At 33.8% G+C, this 15,374-nt stretch overlaps 1 protein-coding gene across 1 annotated transcript; it reads right to left on the minus strand.

Annotated features, from left to right (window-relative positions):
• Positions 1–11,807: 11,807 nt before the first annotated feature.
• On the minus strand, positions 11,808–12,633 carry LOC131656487 (agamous-like MADS-box protein AGL80). The gene has a single exon (XM_058926197.1). The coding sequence runs from the start codon at positions 12,631–12,633 to the stop codon at positions 11,905–11,907; it is 729 nt and encodes a 242-aa protein (XP_058782180.1). The 3' UTR covers positions 11,808–11,904.
• Between the last annotated feature and the right edge of the window lie 2,741 nt (positions 12,634–15,374).

A 15,374-nucleotide genomic window follows, 5' to 3' on the forward strand; every position in this document is an offset into this window, starting at 1 on the left:
ACGAAGCCTTGTTTATATATTATAAGTAGAAGGCGTGTAAATAAATGAATAAATCGTTTGCCCCAGTGGCTCAGCTCTTGCACTTAGTCTCCTCTCTTCTACCCCAGGTCTGGGGTTCGATTCCCTCCCAGGCCTTTTGTTCATTTTATTTTTCAAATACATACACATACATACACTGGAAAATTGTTACCTTTTGTTCATTTTATTTTTCACAACTTTATTTGTGAACCGGAACGTTTTTTTTTATCTTTTCTCCAAAACAGAAAAGGTTAAATAAATGCTATTGGTTGGGAAATATTCCTATTGGTGCCATTGGTTGGGCATGGTTTTTTAGGCACAATCATGATTAACAACATGTACAGGCTGCTTTGTAGTATCCCTATAAGTTAAGCATGCACTCCATTAACAACTTAAAACTTGCCAACTACTGTGTGTCTCTTGAACTATTATTCAAAACCATCAAACGCAATCTGACAAGATGACTCAAGGTTCTCCATTAACAATGGGCACCCCACGTAGAAGGAGTAGAAGGAATACAACAACAACTTCTACTCATTCCATTAAAATGACAGAGGAGTTTTCTGTGACCAAAAGGAAAAATTACAAAGCTGAGATTATCCTGATATCATCAAGGTAAATAACTCTTGTTTTGTTTTTAATTTTCTACTAAGTCCATCATTTTCCTGTAAACTTGCTTTAAAGAACCTGTTAACAAGTAGATAAACCTGAATCAGTTACTGTTACATAAGGAAGCAGTTAAATTTTTTAAAACTATTTTGAAATCTTTCTTCAAAGATAACAAACTGGTTATAAAACCTTCCCATTAGTTTATTAATCCTTTTCTTACCATTAATAATCTGGTTTCTTAAACTGTTTTGTAGTCATCAAACTACTGAATCTGAGTTTCATGGAGACCCCAACACAACAGATTACGATTCCACGGCTTCAACACCCAAGGTGGATCGTAACAAGCTGCTTAAAAAAAAATCAGCCACCGAGAGGAAACGTTGCCAGTCGAAACGTTCAATGTGTTTGGGCACAACGTCAGCCCCTCCGAAGTTCAAGGGTAAAAAAGAGGTGACTGGTATGCTGCAGGAAGAGCAGTATTCAAGGATTAAGCGGAATCTGTTCATTACGCCTGAGGATATGGATGATCTTGATTACTATCTTAACAATCAACCCGGATGTTTGCTTGGATATGATGGAACTCATAGTCCTTCCGATATTCCTTCTGTAAGTATTGACTATTTTTTTTAAATCAAACCTAATATAACATTATATCCATTCAATAGTTACAACAATGTCATATTTATTTGATGACAGTGGATGCCGATGAGTTTCAGACCCAGGTCAGAAATGATGTTGGATTCCAGGTGTGCGTATCTAACCGTGTACACATTTACACCTGATGATGGGAACACAGCTGAGTATGTCTTTATAATTCCCATGCTAAAACCTAATTGTAAAATTTCTTTGATCACATTTATTTTGATAGCAGCTGAGTAATGACACTGCATAAATTTATTCTTTGTAGTCATGAGGTTCTGGTTAAAACAAAATCAGATGTATATGCGGATAGGAAGGCACTGAAGTCTTTGATGCCTATGTCTCCTGTTGATGAAGAGGTTATATTTACATGTTTTGAAATAAGAAAAAAATTGCTGTTGATGTAAAATGTCGACCTAATACCATTTTCATTCAACTTTACAGATTATTAATGCGGTTGTTGACACCCAGAACTTTTTGATAAGGACGTTGGGAAAAACTCAATCGGTTTGGTATTTGCCTACAGACTTTGCGGTGATTACCTTTACCACTACTCATCCAACTATTACATTTACATTCATTCAGAATTAATTATTGACGTAAACTACATTTTCTTTTAGCAATACGCTTTGGACAACACTCATTCGGCTGAGTATGTGTGTAGTATTTATAAAGACAAATACATGACTACAACTGCTCGACATATGTCAAAGGTCATTTCCTGCTACTTTACAAAAACAGTTGTTACATTCGAATTTGTTACCTACCACTTAATTTAGTTTTATTTTTTACAGATTTTTATTCCGATTAATGACGAAGGGATGCACTGGTACCTACTGGTAGTTGATTTTATAGAAAGGAAACTGGTTTGGTTGGACTCTTCGCCTTCGGAGGAACGGTATCATTGGAGACGCCAAGCAATTCTTAAAATGGTATGCATGTTATATAATTTGATTTACTTTTCCGAAATGTTGTTTGTTTTTGATCGATTCAAATATAGTATTTACTATTGTGGTAGGCACTATTTCTTGAAGAAATGTTTCTTCATGGTTCTCTTGGTCGACTCTTTCCATTTTCGGATGAAGATATAGTCACAGCCTTCAACATTGTTCAAGTGATGCGCCTCCCAAGGCAGCGTCCGTATTCGTAAGCATTCTCAACCCTTACCATGTTTGCCTATTTAATCAAAACTTCCTGATAATGTGAGACTAATGCATTTAAATGGATGACCATAGGAATGACTCTGGAGTGTGGGTATGTAAGTGGATGATTGAATGTACCTTCAGCTGTTCTTATGATACCGTATCTGTAAGTTGCCTTGGTGTGAATATTATTTCTCAAACCTTGTCACTCTAATTAGCTTTCGTATTCACCTAAATGTTTATAATTATGTGCAGGTTATCAGTGCAACCAGGATGAAACTTGCACTCTACCTACTTCAATCATCAAATAATGTTTTGTTGAACGAAGTCCTGGGAAAAGCTGCAAGTTATTGGGATGATCAGGTGAAGAAACACAAGTTGTTGATGAAGGGATTGTTTAGCAATTATTGAAGAATTCGGGCAGAGATATGGTGGTTTTGACTTTTGATGTAATAGTTAGGATATTTTCAATGTTTTTTGGATATTATGGCATTAATTTGCTTGCTTTGGATTTTATGGCAGTAATCTGCTGGCTTTGGATATTATGGCATTAATTTGCTTTTTCTGGATATTATGGCAGTATATGCTTGGTCCTGGATATTATGGCAGTATATGCTTGGTTCATCATATCATGGCATTAATCTGTTTGGTTGGAATATTATGGCATTTATCTGTTTGGTTTTGAATGTGTTTTGTTATGCTATGTCGACATGGATCGAATCCGCAACCTTCTGTAGGCAAAGTTTCTTTAACCAAAGTTTCTTATTTTACAGTAGGCTGCTGTAATGGAAGACCATGTGGATTGCATGGGATTGGGTTGCCTGAAAGCTTTGGACAGTAATGAGGGAGGGATTGGATTCATAAATTTGTCTCTATCTCTCTAATATTTTCTCTCACTTATTTTTTTATATATAATAGTTTAATTAATGTTTATTATTATTATTATTACACTTATTTTGTGAAGGAGAGAGATCTATGAAAGAAGATGATCCAAATTTCAAACATATTATAAATTGTAATAGGGCTATTTTTTGCCAGTAATGAGTGTGGTTTTTTTTTGTATAAAATTATTATAAATTGTAATAGGGCTATTTTTTAAAGAGAAAATGGGTGATGCACTGACAGTGTAAAAAAGTTTTACACTGTCAACCAATCACGACCATGAATCAGAACAAGTCAGACTGTAATTTTAAAAAAATTTATATGACATAGCAAAATGATTTGTTTCTATTGGATGACAGTGTAAAACTTTTTTACACTGTCAGTGCACTACCTTTAACCTCTTTTTTAAATATTTAATGATGAATACTTGTTATTGTAATTGTGTGTATTTATGGTTATTATTATTATTATTATTATTATTATTATTAGTATTATTATTACTATTATTATTATTAGTATTATTATTATTATTATTAGTATTATTAGTATTATTATTATTATTATTATTATTATTATTATTATTAGTATTATTAGTATTATTATTATTATTATTATTATTATTATTATTATTATTATTATTATTATTATTGTAGGAACCCAACAATTAGGTTTGGCCCAAGTGGTAATTAACAGGTGTAACATCCAATCAGTACGGGGAAGTAAAACGACTACACTTTGAGTTATGCTTTCTTGAAACGAAAAGCACATTTGACAAACAAAACGCACGAGTGGGTTGAACAGCACAATCACTTGAGTTTTGCTGCATGCCAAAGAAGATGACCGGAGGTAGAAAACCCTGCAACGGATGGATATCCGACGACGACATGGAAATCAGGTACTTTCTCTCCCCGTTTGCCTATGATTACATATCGGGTTGTTAAACTTTCAAAATTCTTAGTCGAAGTGTTGTTTTTAGAAGGGTAGTGATGCATGTATTCGATAAAGGCGACGACGATTGGGATTATCAATTCTTTCCCAACTTAAAACTTAGGTTGATGAATTTCAGGATTCACACAAACAGAGTACGACAACTGGGATTATCGATTCTTCCATTTTCAAATTGTTAGGGTATCTGTCGCTGTGGCTAATGAATTTTTTTTTATCTATAACACAAATATTTAATATGTGTTCTGATTTTTTGGTTGTTAGCGACGACGGAGCAATGAGGGTGATAGATGGATTGGTTGCTGAAACAGGGTACAATGCAGATGAGGCAAAGAAAGCTGCGAAGAAAGTACGTTTTGATGAGAGGACTGCTACAGCAAACAGAAGAGGAAAAGAACATGGGAAGAAAGATCGGGCTGGTCAAATTGATACGACATCCGGCACGCCAGTTCCTCGACCGTCAAACAATGCCAATGTTGTGATTCATGATGTGAAGGAGGAACCGATTGAAGCGATGGCTGAGGACCAACCTATTGAGAGTGTCGATGTGGAGCCAAGGCGGGTTTCAAAGAAAAAGAGTGTTAAGGAAACAGGTGTAGGAATTAAAGAAAAGCGAAAAGAGTTTGGAGGAGCAGGTTCTTCAAGTGGACCAGTTAAGAATCCTCCTGTCTTGAGAAAAGGAAAGCAGCCAAAGAAAGGGAAAGGAAAGCAGTCGGCTGAAATTACATGGGAGATGTCGAATGGGGCAAAGAAATTCACCTGGAAGAATCGCATTACAAACGGAAAAAAGAGTTCAAAAAATGTTATGGTAAGATCATAATTTTGTATGTGATTCGTATTCTTTTCATAGAAAAACCTTATGAAATGGTATACTGAAATACTTGTGTATTTATGCAGCATTTTCCAAGGGAAATAGCTAAGAAATGTCTTCGGGTATATCAGGATGAAATTAAAGTTGTAGACGTGGAGACTCGAGAGGTGTTCAATTGCAGCCTTCATAAGGCGTCAAGGAAGGGAGTCCCAAACACGTATGAAAGGTACATGGCTCAGGGCTGGTACGAATTAGCCAAGAGTATCAAACTTTGTACTGGCGATACTTTAATTTGGAGCATGCTGCGCTTTTCGCCTTATGTGTATTTGACCGTGGAAAAGCGTAGAAGAAACTAAATTGGCTGTTTTTTCCTTTTTTGTTTGCGGTGATGCTTTAAATTATGGGTTGAAAACAATGATACTTTGGAAACATTGCCGGTCAATATTATAATATATGTTTGCAAACACATTTTGAAACAATTTTGTTTCCTTTAAATTATTCTCTGGATATACATGTTGGTCTGAATTATGATATTATATGAACTTGATTTCAATCAAGTACAGTTTTAGGGATGTACGTGGGGACAACAATGAAATTGAAAATGCAAATGACAGCTCCTTTGAAGAATTTACTCAGAGAATTTAGTTGACGTTGAAGAAAGAATGATGACACCAACCAAGAAAGACCATAACTAAGATTCAAGGAATCATATCATTTATTCTCTTAATTATAGATTGTAATCTCTTAATTATAACTTTGCACGAAGTTTGACGAATATCGGTATTTTAGTGTCTATGAAATATATTATGAATTATTATTATTTTGCTTTCAAAATAAAAATCCAAATAGTTGATTAATTAAATAATTTGATATCATAATCAATTTTTTATAATAAACATTAATATTTATGAATAAAAAAAATTATTATAAAATTGTAATAGGGCTATTTTTTAAATATTTAATAATGAATACTGGTTATTATAATTTTGTGTATTGTGTGTATTTATGGTTGAACTATTATTATTATTATTATTATTATTATTATTATTATTATTATTATTATATTATTATTATTATTATTATTATTATTATTATTATTATTATTATTATTATTATTATTATTATTATTATTATTATTTAACAGATACATAAAAAAAATCAATAGATTAATCACGTGTGTATTAGTTATTGTTGGAATAATAAATTTAAGAAATCCTAACAGTTTGGAAAGAGTTGTTACAAAGAGGTAGTACCATTCGGATCCCTTGGGAAAAGTAAGGTTTCTATTTTTTTCTTTAGTACGAAACCAACCTTTCGCCATCTTAGTCGAAAATGTCAAGCCTCAACCGGAAAGTTGAAGATGACAGGTAAACACCGACGTTTTTGTTCATGTTCAGTTTTGTAGGTTCCTATTTTGTGTATGGGCATTATATTTCGTCTTGCATGTTATTATGTGGGTACCGATTTCTGGGTTTTATTGTCTGGGTTAGATGCATGCTTGTTTTTGTTGTTTGTAGGATAATGTTATTAATCGACAGTCATCTAAGTGTTCTGAATACGTGTAGGTGCCGATCGAAGAATCCTCTCTTCCCGTTTGATGCAAAGATCAAAGAACTTTACTTTGAGTATCTTGAAGCTGCGGAGGAATATGAGGAAAGTACCGGCAAGAAGCTTAAATTGGCATCATTTGAAGATTTTTGTCATGATGTTGATCCTTTGTGTTTGGAGAGTTTGAAGGATGGTGGGGATGATGAAGTGATTGTGAAGCAAGAAGTATCTGTTACTGTCCCTGAAATAGTTAGGGTTGATACATCTGTCATTCCTGATCAGTGTGAAAACTTGGTATCAGAATGTGTAAAAGGGTAAACATTTAATTTATTGTGTTTGAGTATAAAAGACATTGTTGTGTGACAGATGTTTTACAGAAATGGTATTTTAATATTGTTAGTGTTGTATTTTGGGATGTTTTTCTGATATATATATATATATATATATATATATATATATTGTTCTTGTGTTTGCAGTTGTTCAAAGTCTTTAGTTGGGGAGTCAAGTATTGCTGGTGTCGGGGTAGATGGTATTGATGGAACTGCAAACAAATTGGAAAATGCGTAAGTATGATTTTTAAATTCATGTAGTAATATGTTTTCTAAACACAGTATGTAATGTTGAATAGTACTTTGCAGTGATTATAGCTCAGATGAGTCTTATGATGGGCTGTTTGAAAGGCTGACTCGGGTTCACATGAGTCTTTAGTTTACTGAATTAGTTTTAGAGTCGATTGTGTGTGTTATAGTTTTTGCATGTTATTTTTTATAGTTTGTAATATTTTGATCAAATAATGTATTGGTGATTAAAATTGGTTTATGTTATCATCAACTTATCGAAGATGGAGGTTGCACCAACATGTTATATGTTTGTGATTTGTTTTTTTTTTAAAAAAGTTTTTGTTTTATGTTCATTGAATCATTATTTGAGGCGAATGTGTGTGTAGTTTGTTTTTGTATGTTGCTTTTATAGTTTGTAGAATTTTGATAAAATGTGGTATTTTCCAGTAAAAGGGTTTTCTTTTGGCAGGAACACTTCTAAGATGGAGGTTGAATCAACATGGGATAGGTTGAATAGGGAGATGTTGGTCAACAGCTTGTCAGACAACCGGGAGGTTAAGGATCTATGGCAGAAAAGTCGTGCAGGGAAGAATGCTGTGCGGGAGGTCGTTGTCACTGGGGAAAGTAGTGGATGTCGGTCTGAAATGATGATCGGTGATGAAACTAAGAGTGATCGGAAAGGTAAAGCAGTGTTGAAGGAAGGTTATGTGAAGGGTGTGGTTCAAGTAGGGCGTAGAAGAAGTGATCGAATATATAGTAAAACGAAGGGCAAAGGTGCAGCGGGAGAAACAACGATTGATGGGGGAGTTGGTGTCAGTTTGGGTGCAAGAGCTGGGTTTGAAATGAGGTCGTCAGAACGTGTGAATAAAAAGAGAAAGAGTTGCAGGATTGTAGAACCCGTTCAAACGAAGGATGTTGATGGACACAGATACTTTTCGTGGTGTAAGGTTATAGAATGTGCTAAGGTAGCTGGGAGAAATGTTCTTGTAAGTATATTAAGTTATTTAGCTTAATTATAAAAATATACGCATTGAATGTTGGATATTTTTGTTGTTTTTACTTTGACAGTTGTAATTATAGTTTGTGGCGTTTTATGTTTATGTGCAGCAATTCCCGCAAAAAGTTATCCGCGGTTGCCTGGACAAGCATTATACGCGTGTTTTGTTCAGGGATTCAGATTTGAAAAAGGTCTTCAAATGTGAACTCCATTATGCTAAGAGGAAGTATTTTGTTGAGAGGTTCATTTACGATGGGTGGTCTGATTTTGTGAAGGAATGCCGCATTCAGGATGGTGATCGTCTTAGATTTGTAATGTGTGACAAACCAAGCCCGGCTATTACATCTGGAACACAATTGGTTGCTGTGTCAGTCGTCAACAGATCAAGAGCTTGATGATTGTGTTTTTATTTAAGTCAAAGACATGAATGTATATCAAAATATCAGTTGTATTTGTGTGTGTGAACATGTTGAAAACAGTTTCTCTTGACAATGGGTGTTTTTGTTTTTATGTTATTTTGTGTAATATAAATGTTTTTATGTTATATGATGTTTTTGTTTTAAATTATGGTATTAAGTATGTCAGTGTTGTTATTTTGAGGTGTGATTCACAATAGTCATTGTAGTTGGGTGTTATGTTTTGAATGGTCAGTTATAAGTAAATATTTAAGGATTGGTTTAAAAATATAAAAGAAATCAACATAATATTTTTCAAATAAAGTGTTTGTGGCTGAAATTATTTTCATTAATATCAGGCTACATTTATATTGGTGAAGATTTCCTTGTCAACTACATTTGTAGTTATTGATTTGAACTTTGCATGTTCATCATGAACTTTTTTTTATTGTAAAGGCTAAAGAAATATATTTATAATAACACAGCATAAGACATGCCATTTTTTTTTGATAAGCAAAATATATATTAAATCGAGTACTAGGGGTACTCAACCCAATACAATAGGAACCAAATTATCATTGCTTTAAACATTGTTCAAGAAATCTAGAGGAGAATGCATCCAATTGTATAGATTTGTGACATGCTTCCCCTTATTGCTAAAAGCCATCCAATTCCAAGACACAACCTTAACATTCAACACTAAATCTTCAAGAATGCAGCTGCTGCTGTCAAAAATAACACAGTTCCTTGTAATCCAAATGGACCATAGCACTGCTAGCCACATCATAGCCATATTCCTCCTCTTAATTTTCCCATCCAAAGCCATACAGAAATGATTAAAGTGGCTTTCCCCTACATATTCCTCTCCCAAATCTATTTCCAGCCATGAGAAAATGCGACTCCATACTCTTAACGAAACATCACACTTAAAAAATAAATGCTCCAAATCTTCAAACAGGTTTCCTGTTACAAGTTTACATACTGGTACACATATAAAAGGCAACAAAGGCTCAACACTCAACTTCTATCTCCACCCAACCAAGAGTAATTTTACCACCAGAATAAAAATCACATAGTTTAAATCACACCACCCAACTTTGTTATTATCAACCTTGTTCCATTACATAAGCCTTCATACTGGTTGATGTTTCTCATGACCATAATTGGTGTCCCAACCTTTAGTTTTATATGATGGTTAGGTAATCCTGATGTTTGCAGTGAACTGAGAAATTCTGGGGTGAGGATGTCAACCAATGTTACATCGTAGAATTCCGACTTATCAACAGAATTGCGCTGAAATAATCACGCACGTCTCCTGTATTGGGAATTTAAATAGTTAGTTCAAATGAATATAAAAACTGAATCATGTATACCTGCCATTAAATCAAGAATATGATTTAGATATTTTGTCAACAACCTCCAATGTAGAAGCAAGAGTTGCTCGTAAATTCCGGATATGTAGAATTAACTATTGCTACGATTGGGTCCTTAAATTCTGTAATCAACAGGTCTGGTGGAATATCAATATCTGTAACACCATTGTTTGTTTCGGATACTTTGCCTTAAGTAATGTTTTTTTATCATTTTCTAATTTCATGGCATACATAGGATTTCAATTAGATGATTAGGATTATGAAAATAAATGTATTACTGAAACTTTAATTAAATGAGCTTACCACAGAAGGTTTCCTATTTAAGAGTCTTATCATTGTAGGAGCAGGAGTACTTTTAGGGTCAGCCACTGCTATGTCATAAATGGCAGGAATGAATGAGCGCATATGTCTTACAGTCGAAACAAACCCCTGAAAGCAAGAAAAAAGTTAATATTTCAGAGCAAGTTTTAGGCAATTATATTTTTGGTTTTCGATATATGTTTTGGATGGTTAACTCATGCTGTAATAATGTTTATATTATGGATAATTTATTCTTCTTTACATTCAGATTGACAAATATGTCTTGTAAGGCAATAATTCGAGGCTTAACTATTTAACAGAAGCAAAGATCAATAAAGCCAACAAAGGGCATAATGCTTAACCACCATAGGGCAGAATCCACGTAATTCTTAACCATCTATGACAGAAGCAGCATGCTTAACCATCATAGACAGAAGCTCACCACAAAGCCAATAAGGCTAATAAAACCTGCATCAAACAGGGTAACAAATAACAAAAAAATCAACAGCCCAATGGAGGAGCATATCCATTTAAATGTGTCCTCAAACCATAAGATAAACATATGTATCAGATATGTGAAATCTTATTTAACTTCCTCAAAATTCAATTCAAATGCAAATTCAGAAATCATGCATATGATAAAATACAATCCCTAATCCACAACTACACAATTTCTGGATAATTCAATTCCATTTCAGAATTCATTAATTACATAAATACACATCTAATCCACAATCACATAGAATTGGAAAATATACATATTGGATCGATATGAACCTGTCAAAGGAGGCTACAACATGGAATCATTGTGCTTTGTACCATAGATGATCTGCTGAAAAAATAACCAGATCTGAATTACACGCAAATTTACTCTGAAAGCTCAACATCAAACATGAACACGGTTAAAAAATGGGTGGGAGTGTCCCATCCTTCACCTTCAGGTTCAGCAGCTTCATCTTTCGTCCATATTTATCGATCTCATTGTCTTCACCAACCTTGAGAATATGATTTCGTTGGCGCCGAAGAGGTCGAAGTCATGTTCATCTGTTTGCAGGTTCGCAGAGAGAGTAAACAAAAATCGAAAGTGGAAGAAGATAGAAGAAGATATGATTTGAAGAATTACGGAGTATGTCCAATTTGGGAGAAGGTTGCAGAAGAAGAACATATGGATGGAATTTAGGGATTTAGGGTTTTGAAGGAAAGTTGGGAGAAGGGTGAAGGATGAAGAAGAAGAACGATAATATGAGTTTAAAAAAAATTGTAATCTAATAAAAGTTAATTTTAATTTTAATTTGTAAGATATTATTAAATGAATGGGGACTTATATGCAATAATCAAAAGTTTTTTTTAAAAATGGGTCCCACAGTAAAGTTATTTTTACCATAGAGCTGATGTGGCTTAAATTAACTTAGAATTAATTAGGGTTGATTAGGGCTTTAATTCTATTGGTCAATTGCAGTGACTTCACCACTGAAGTCAAACGGGCGAATGCACCGTAGAATCTCCCTTGAAATAAAGTGAAAATGACTGATTGTATGATCTTCACACACACAAAAAAAAAAACCATAAATATAAATTATCATATCAATCAAATTTGGACTAAATTCTTCATATCCACCTCCAAGGATATGCATCATCAAGTCCATAATCACCATTCAAGGCAGTAAATTAGGTCACAATCCATTCTAAAGATTTGCATCATAACCAAATGGAATTGCTTCAAGTTCACCACCATTCATCATGATGTCATTATTATTCATTGCAATTTCATCATTATTCGGCGCGGTTGGTTGTGGTGGCGGTGGTGGTGGAAGATGGCCATGACTCATCATTGCAATGTCTTCATTATTGGACATGGTTGGTGGTGGCAGCGCCAATGGTAGCAGCAGTGACTGTTCCATTTGGATTTGATTTTCACTTTGATGAGTATTACTGTTTCTATCATCTGCTTCAATCCTTCTGCTAATCTCCTTAAGATTCTGATCAATCATCCAAGCAAGATGATTCAAACCAGCCACCGACATATCCTTCTGTACCACGTTCCCAGCACTGAGACATTCAAACAAGAACATGGTTCTCTCTTTCTCTCTGTTGTCTTTCCATTGCTTTTCAAATTGCTTTTCAGCCTTCGAAATCCTTTCTTTCAGAAAACTCTCCTGATTCACCATCTTTTTTCTTTGTTCGAACTCAGACTTTGTCATGAATTTCGAAAGCACATTTTGTACTCCGGACGCCGATGGCCAGATTTCAGGTTGTGGTTCGTAGGGGCCATATATTATGGCACAAGCCTCTACACCGCAAAGGGTTGCTAGTTCATCAACCTTCTTCAGTAAACCCTTCTCTCGATTCTTGTATGTTGATTTTCTTGCGGTATCATTCTCAATGAAAGCAAGCTTCACCTTTTTTCTAGCCATGGTTTTGACAAGAAAAAGAAGAAAGTTGATGGTTGTGATTTTTGTTTTCTGAATAATGTGTTGTATATATAGGCCAAATTCATTATATGTACGTGGTAGGTAAGATGCATGTGTCTTTATTTTCCAACTAGCATTTTCTTTCAATGGTAAAATGCTTCTTTATGACATTTAATTTTTAACATTTTTACATTGATGTATCTAGAATCTAAATCCTTAGATTCATGTACATACGTAGAATTTTTATAATATGTTTGGGATAATTCATAGTATTTATCTACGCTGGAACCACGTATGGGATAATTCATAGTGGAGAAGGATTGGAGTTTGTTGGGCTACACATAAAGGGTGGGCTTCTTTGGATTTTTTTTTGCATTAATATGCAAAGGGAGGTTTGTGTGGTATTGGAAGGAGATTGTGGTGTTTTTATTGTATCATTCTTTCATAATAGAAATCTATTTTACTATTCATTTATAATATTTCTTTTTTAAAAAAAGTTGTGTTTTATTGGAGTTTTTAATTAACTATTAAATTTTTACTAGTATACATTTCTATCAGTAATTTGCATTTTCTATCATAATTTTCATCATAAATATGTATTTTTATCAACTTTTGGAAATGTTTGATAAAAACTTATGTTTCTCATATATTTTGAAAAACTTATTTATAATTTTCATCACAGGACTTGATGCTAACAATTTGGTGAACGTATGATATAGATCCTTGTTGATTTAATTGTTTGGATGAGTGTTGAACCCCTCTGTTGTTCATCATACTTTTTGATGAGAGTGATTAGTGCTGATTCAATTACAATTGTGTAATGTTTTGAACTTTTGGAGGTAATTTGCTTTCAAAATTTGTTTCGTGTGTATGTTCTGAGTTTGCAGGAAGAGGAGGAGTATTTGACTTGGTTACTGAATTGAACCACTTGAAAAACCTTTTTGAAAAAAACTTGTTGCATGACTGTCGGTATGTTTTGTTAGAGGTAAGTAATTTTGTTTAGGGACAAACAAAACACTAAGTTGGGGAGAGTTTGTTAGGAGTGAATTAATGGTAAATTCATGTGTTAATATAAGTAATTTCTTTTCTAAATTAATGCAAATTGTGATAGATCCATAGGTTTTTAGTAAGAATTGAACTGAATAAGTTTAGTTCATGTGTAAAGCAAATCGAATCACTTGTGGGTACTATTGATGCAAGTTTGGAGCTGAAAAGGAGCTTTATAAGAACATGAAGAGGAAAGAAAGCTGGAAGTCTCAAAGGCAAAGCAAAAAGAAGAAGTTTTAGCAAGGGCGCGCCGCGGGAGTCCAAGACAGCGTCGCGCCAAACTCACTGTTTTTGACCGCGCCGCGGTAATCCTTTGCCGCGCCGCGGACGCGACGTTTCAAGCCCAAAAATTATAAATAAAAGCCCTAGCTTCCAAGTAAAGGACAGATCTTTTGTGAGCGAAATTAGGAGAGCATTCTGAGTTTGCAGCCAAGAACAACAATTGAAGGCCAAATCTTTACCAATCGAAGACATTCCATTGATGAAGATGAATCCCTCTATTAATTCTTGTGTGTTCTCCATGTCTATGGAGAGCTAAATTCCTCTTGTTGAGTTTAAGGTAGTAATTAACCTATGAATATACAATACTATTGATTCTTTCCTATGAACAATTATTTGAATTTATTATCAATAAGAAACCTTGCTTTTATATTAAATTATCGTGGAATCTTTGATCGAAAGAAAAGGTTCTACTTTTGCCCTAGGTTACTATATTGATTCAATCTCAATTTGCAGAGATGGAATTGTGATTGAGTTTTCATAATTATCGTGCTTTATTACTCTTATCGATATTGATATTTGGAGAGATCGAATCTCATACCGGTAGAAGTTTATCTAATTTGATTTGCAGACATGGAATCATATTTGAGGATAAGTGAAGATAGTAATTCAAAAGATTGTTCAATTGTGAATTAATTGATAAATTGTATAGGAATAGGTTGATGAACCCTAAAGCTCAACATATTTCCTTAATCGTTAACAAACGTTCATTATTTGCATTTAAATTATTGTTTACATTTGATAGTATTATAATCATAAAACAAACCCAATTAACTTTTCTCACTCAAAATAATCAACTATAGAACGGCAGTGATATTAAACCTATCCCTATGGATATGATATATTACCGAAAATATTTACCCACAAATACTTTCAACAAATTGGCGCCGTTGCCGGGGATTGGTGTCAATATTGCACGCATTGCTATAGTCGTATTATTTTTAGTTATTTGCTTAATTGTAGATTTTTTGTTTAGTTACTTAATTTTAGATTTTTTGTTTAGTTACTTAATTTTAGATTTTTAGTTTAGTTCCTTTATTTTATATATTTTTTTAGTTTAGCTCCTTTATTTTAGATTTTTAGTTAGTTACTTTATTTTAGATTTTGTTATTGCAATAACCTTTTAATTTTGATTTTTTTTTATTATTATAATTTTTTTTTATCTTGTTATTTCACTTGTGTGCTAGTTTTGTAGATTTTTGTTTATCGGAATGTGGGACCCAAATATAAATGTTGCGATTCATGCTCAAAACGAAATCCTAACTCGACAAATGGAGTATCTGCTTCAAAGTGTGTCACAGTTCACACCTCAAGTTAATGAGTTTCATGATATCGGATGGTGCACACCGGAAGATGCGATGGAGTATCATATGGCTAACCATGAATACCAACAACAAGGGTTTTCACACTATAATCAA

Source organism: Vicia villosa, linkage group LG3, assembly GCF_029867415.1.
Source record: "Vicia villosa cultivar HV-30 ecotype Madison, WI linkage group LG3, Vvil1.0, whole genome shotgun sequence".
Taxonomy (NCBI): Eukaryota; Viridiplantae; Streptophyta; class Magnoliopsida; order Fabales; family Fabaceae; genus Vicia; species Vicia villosa.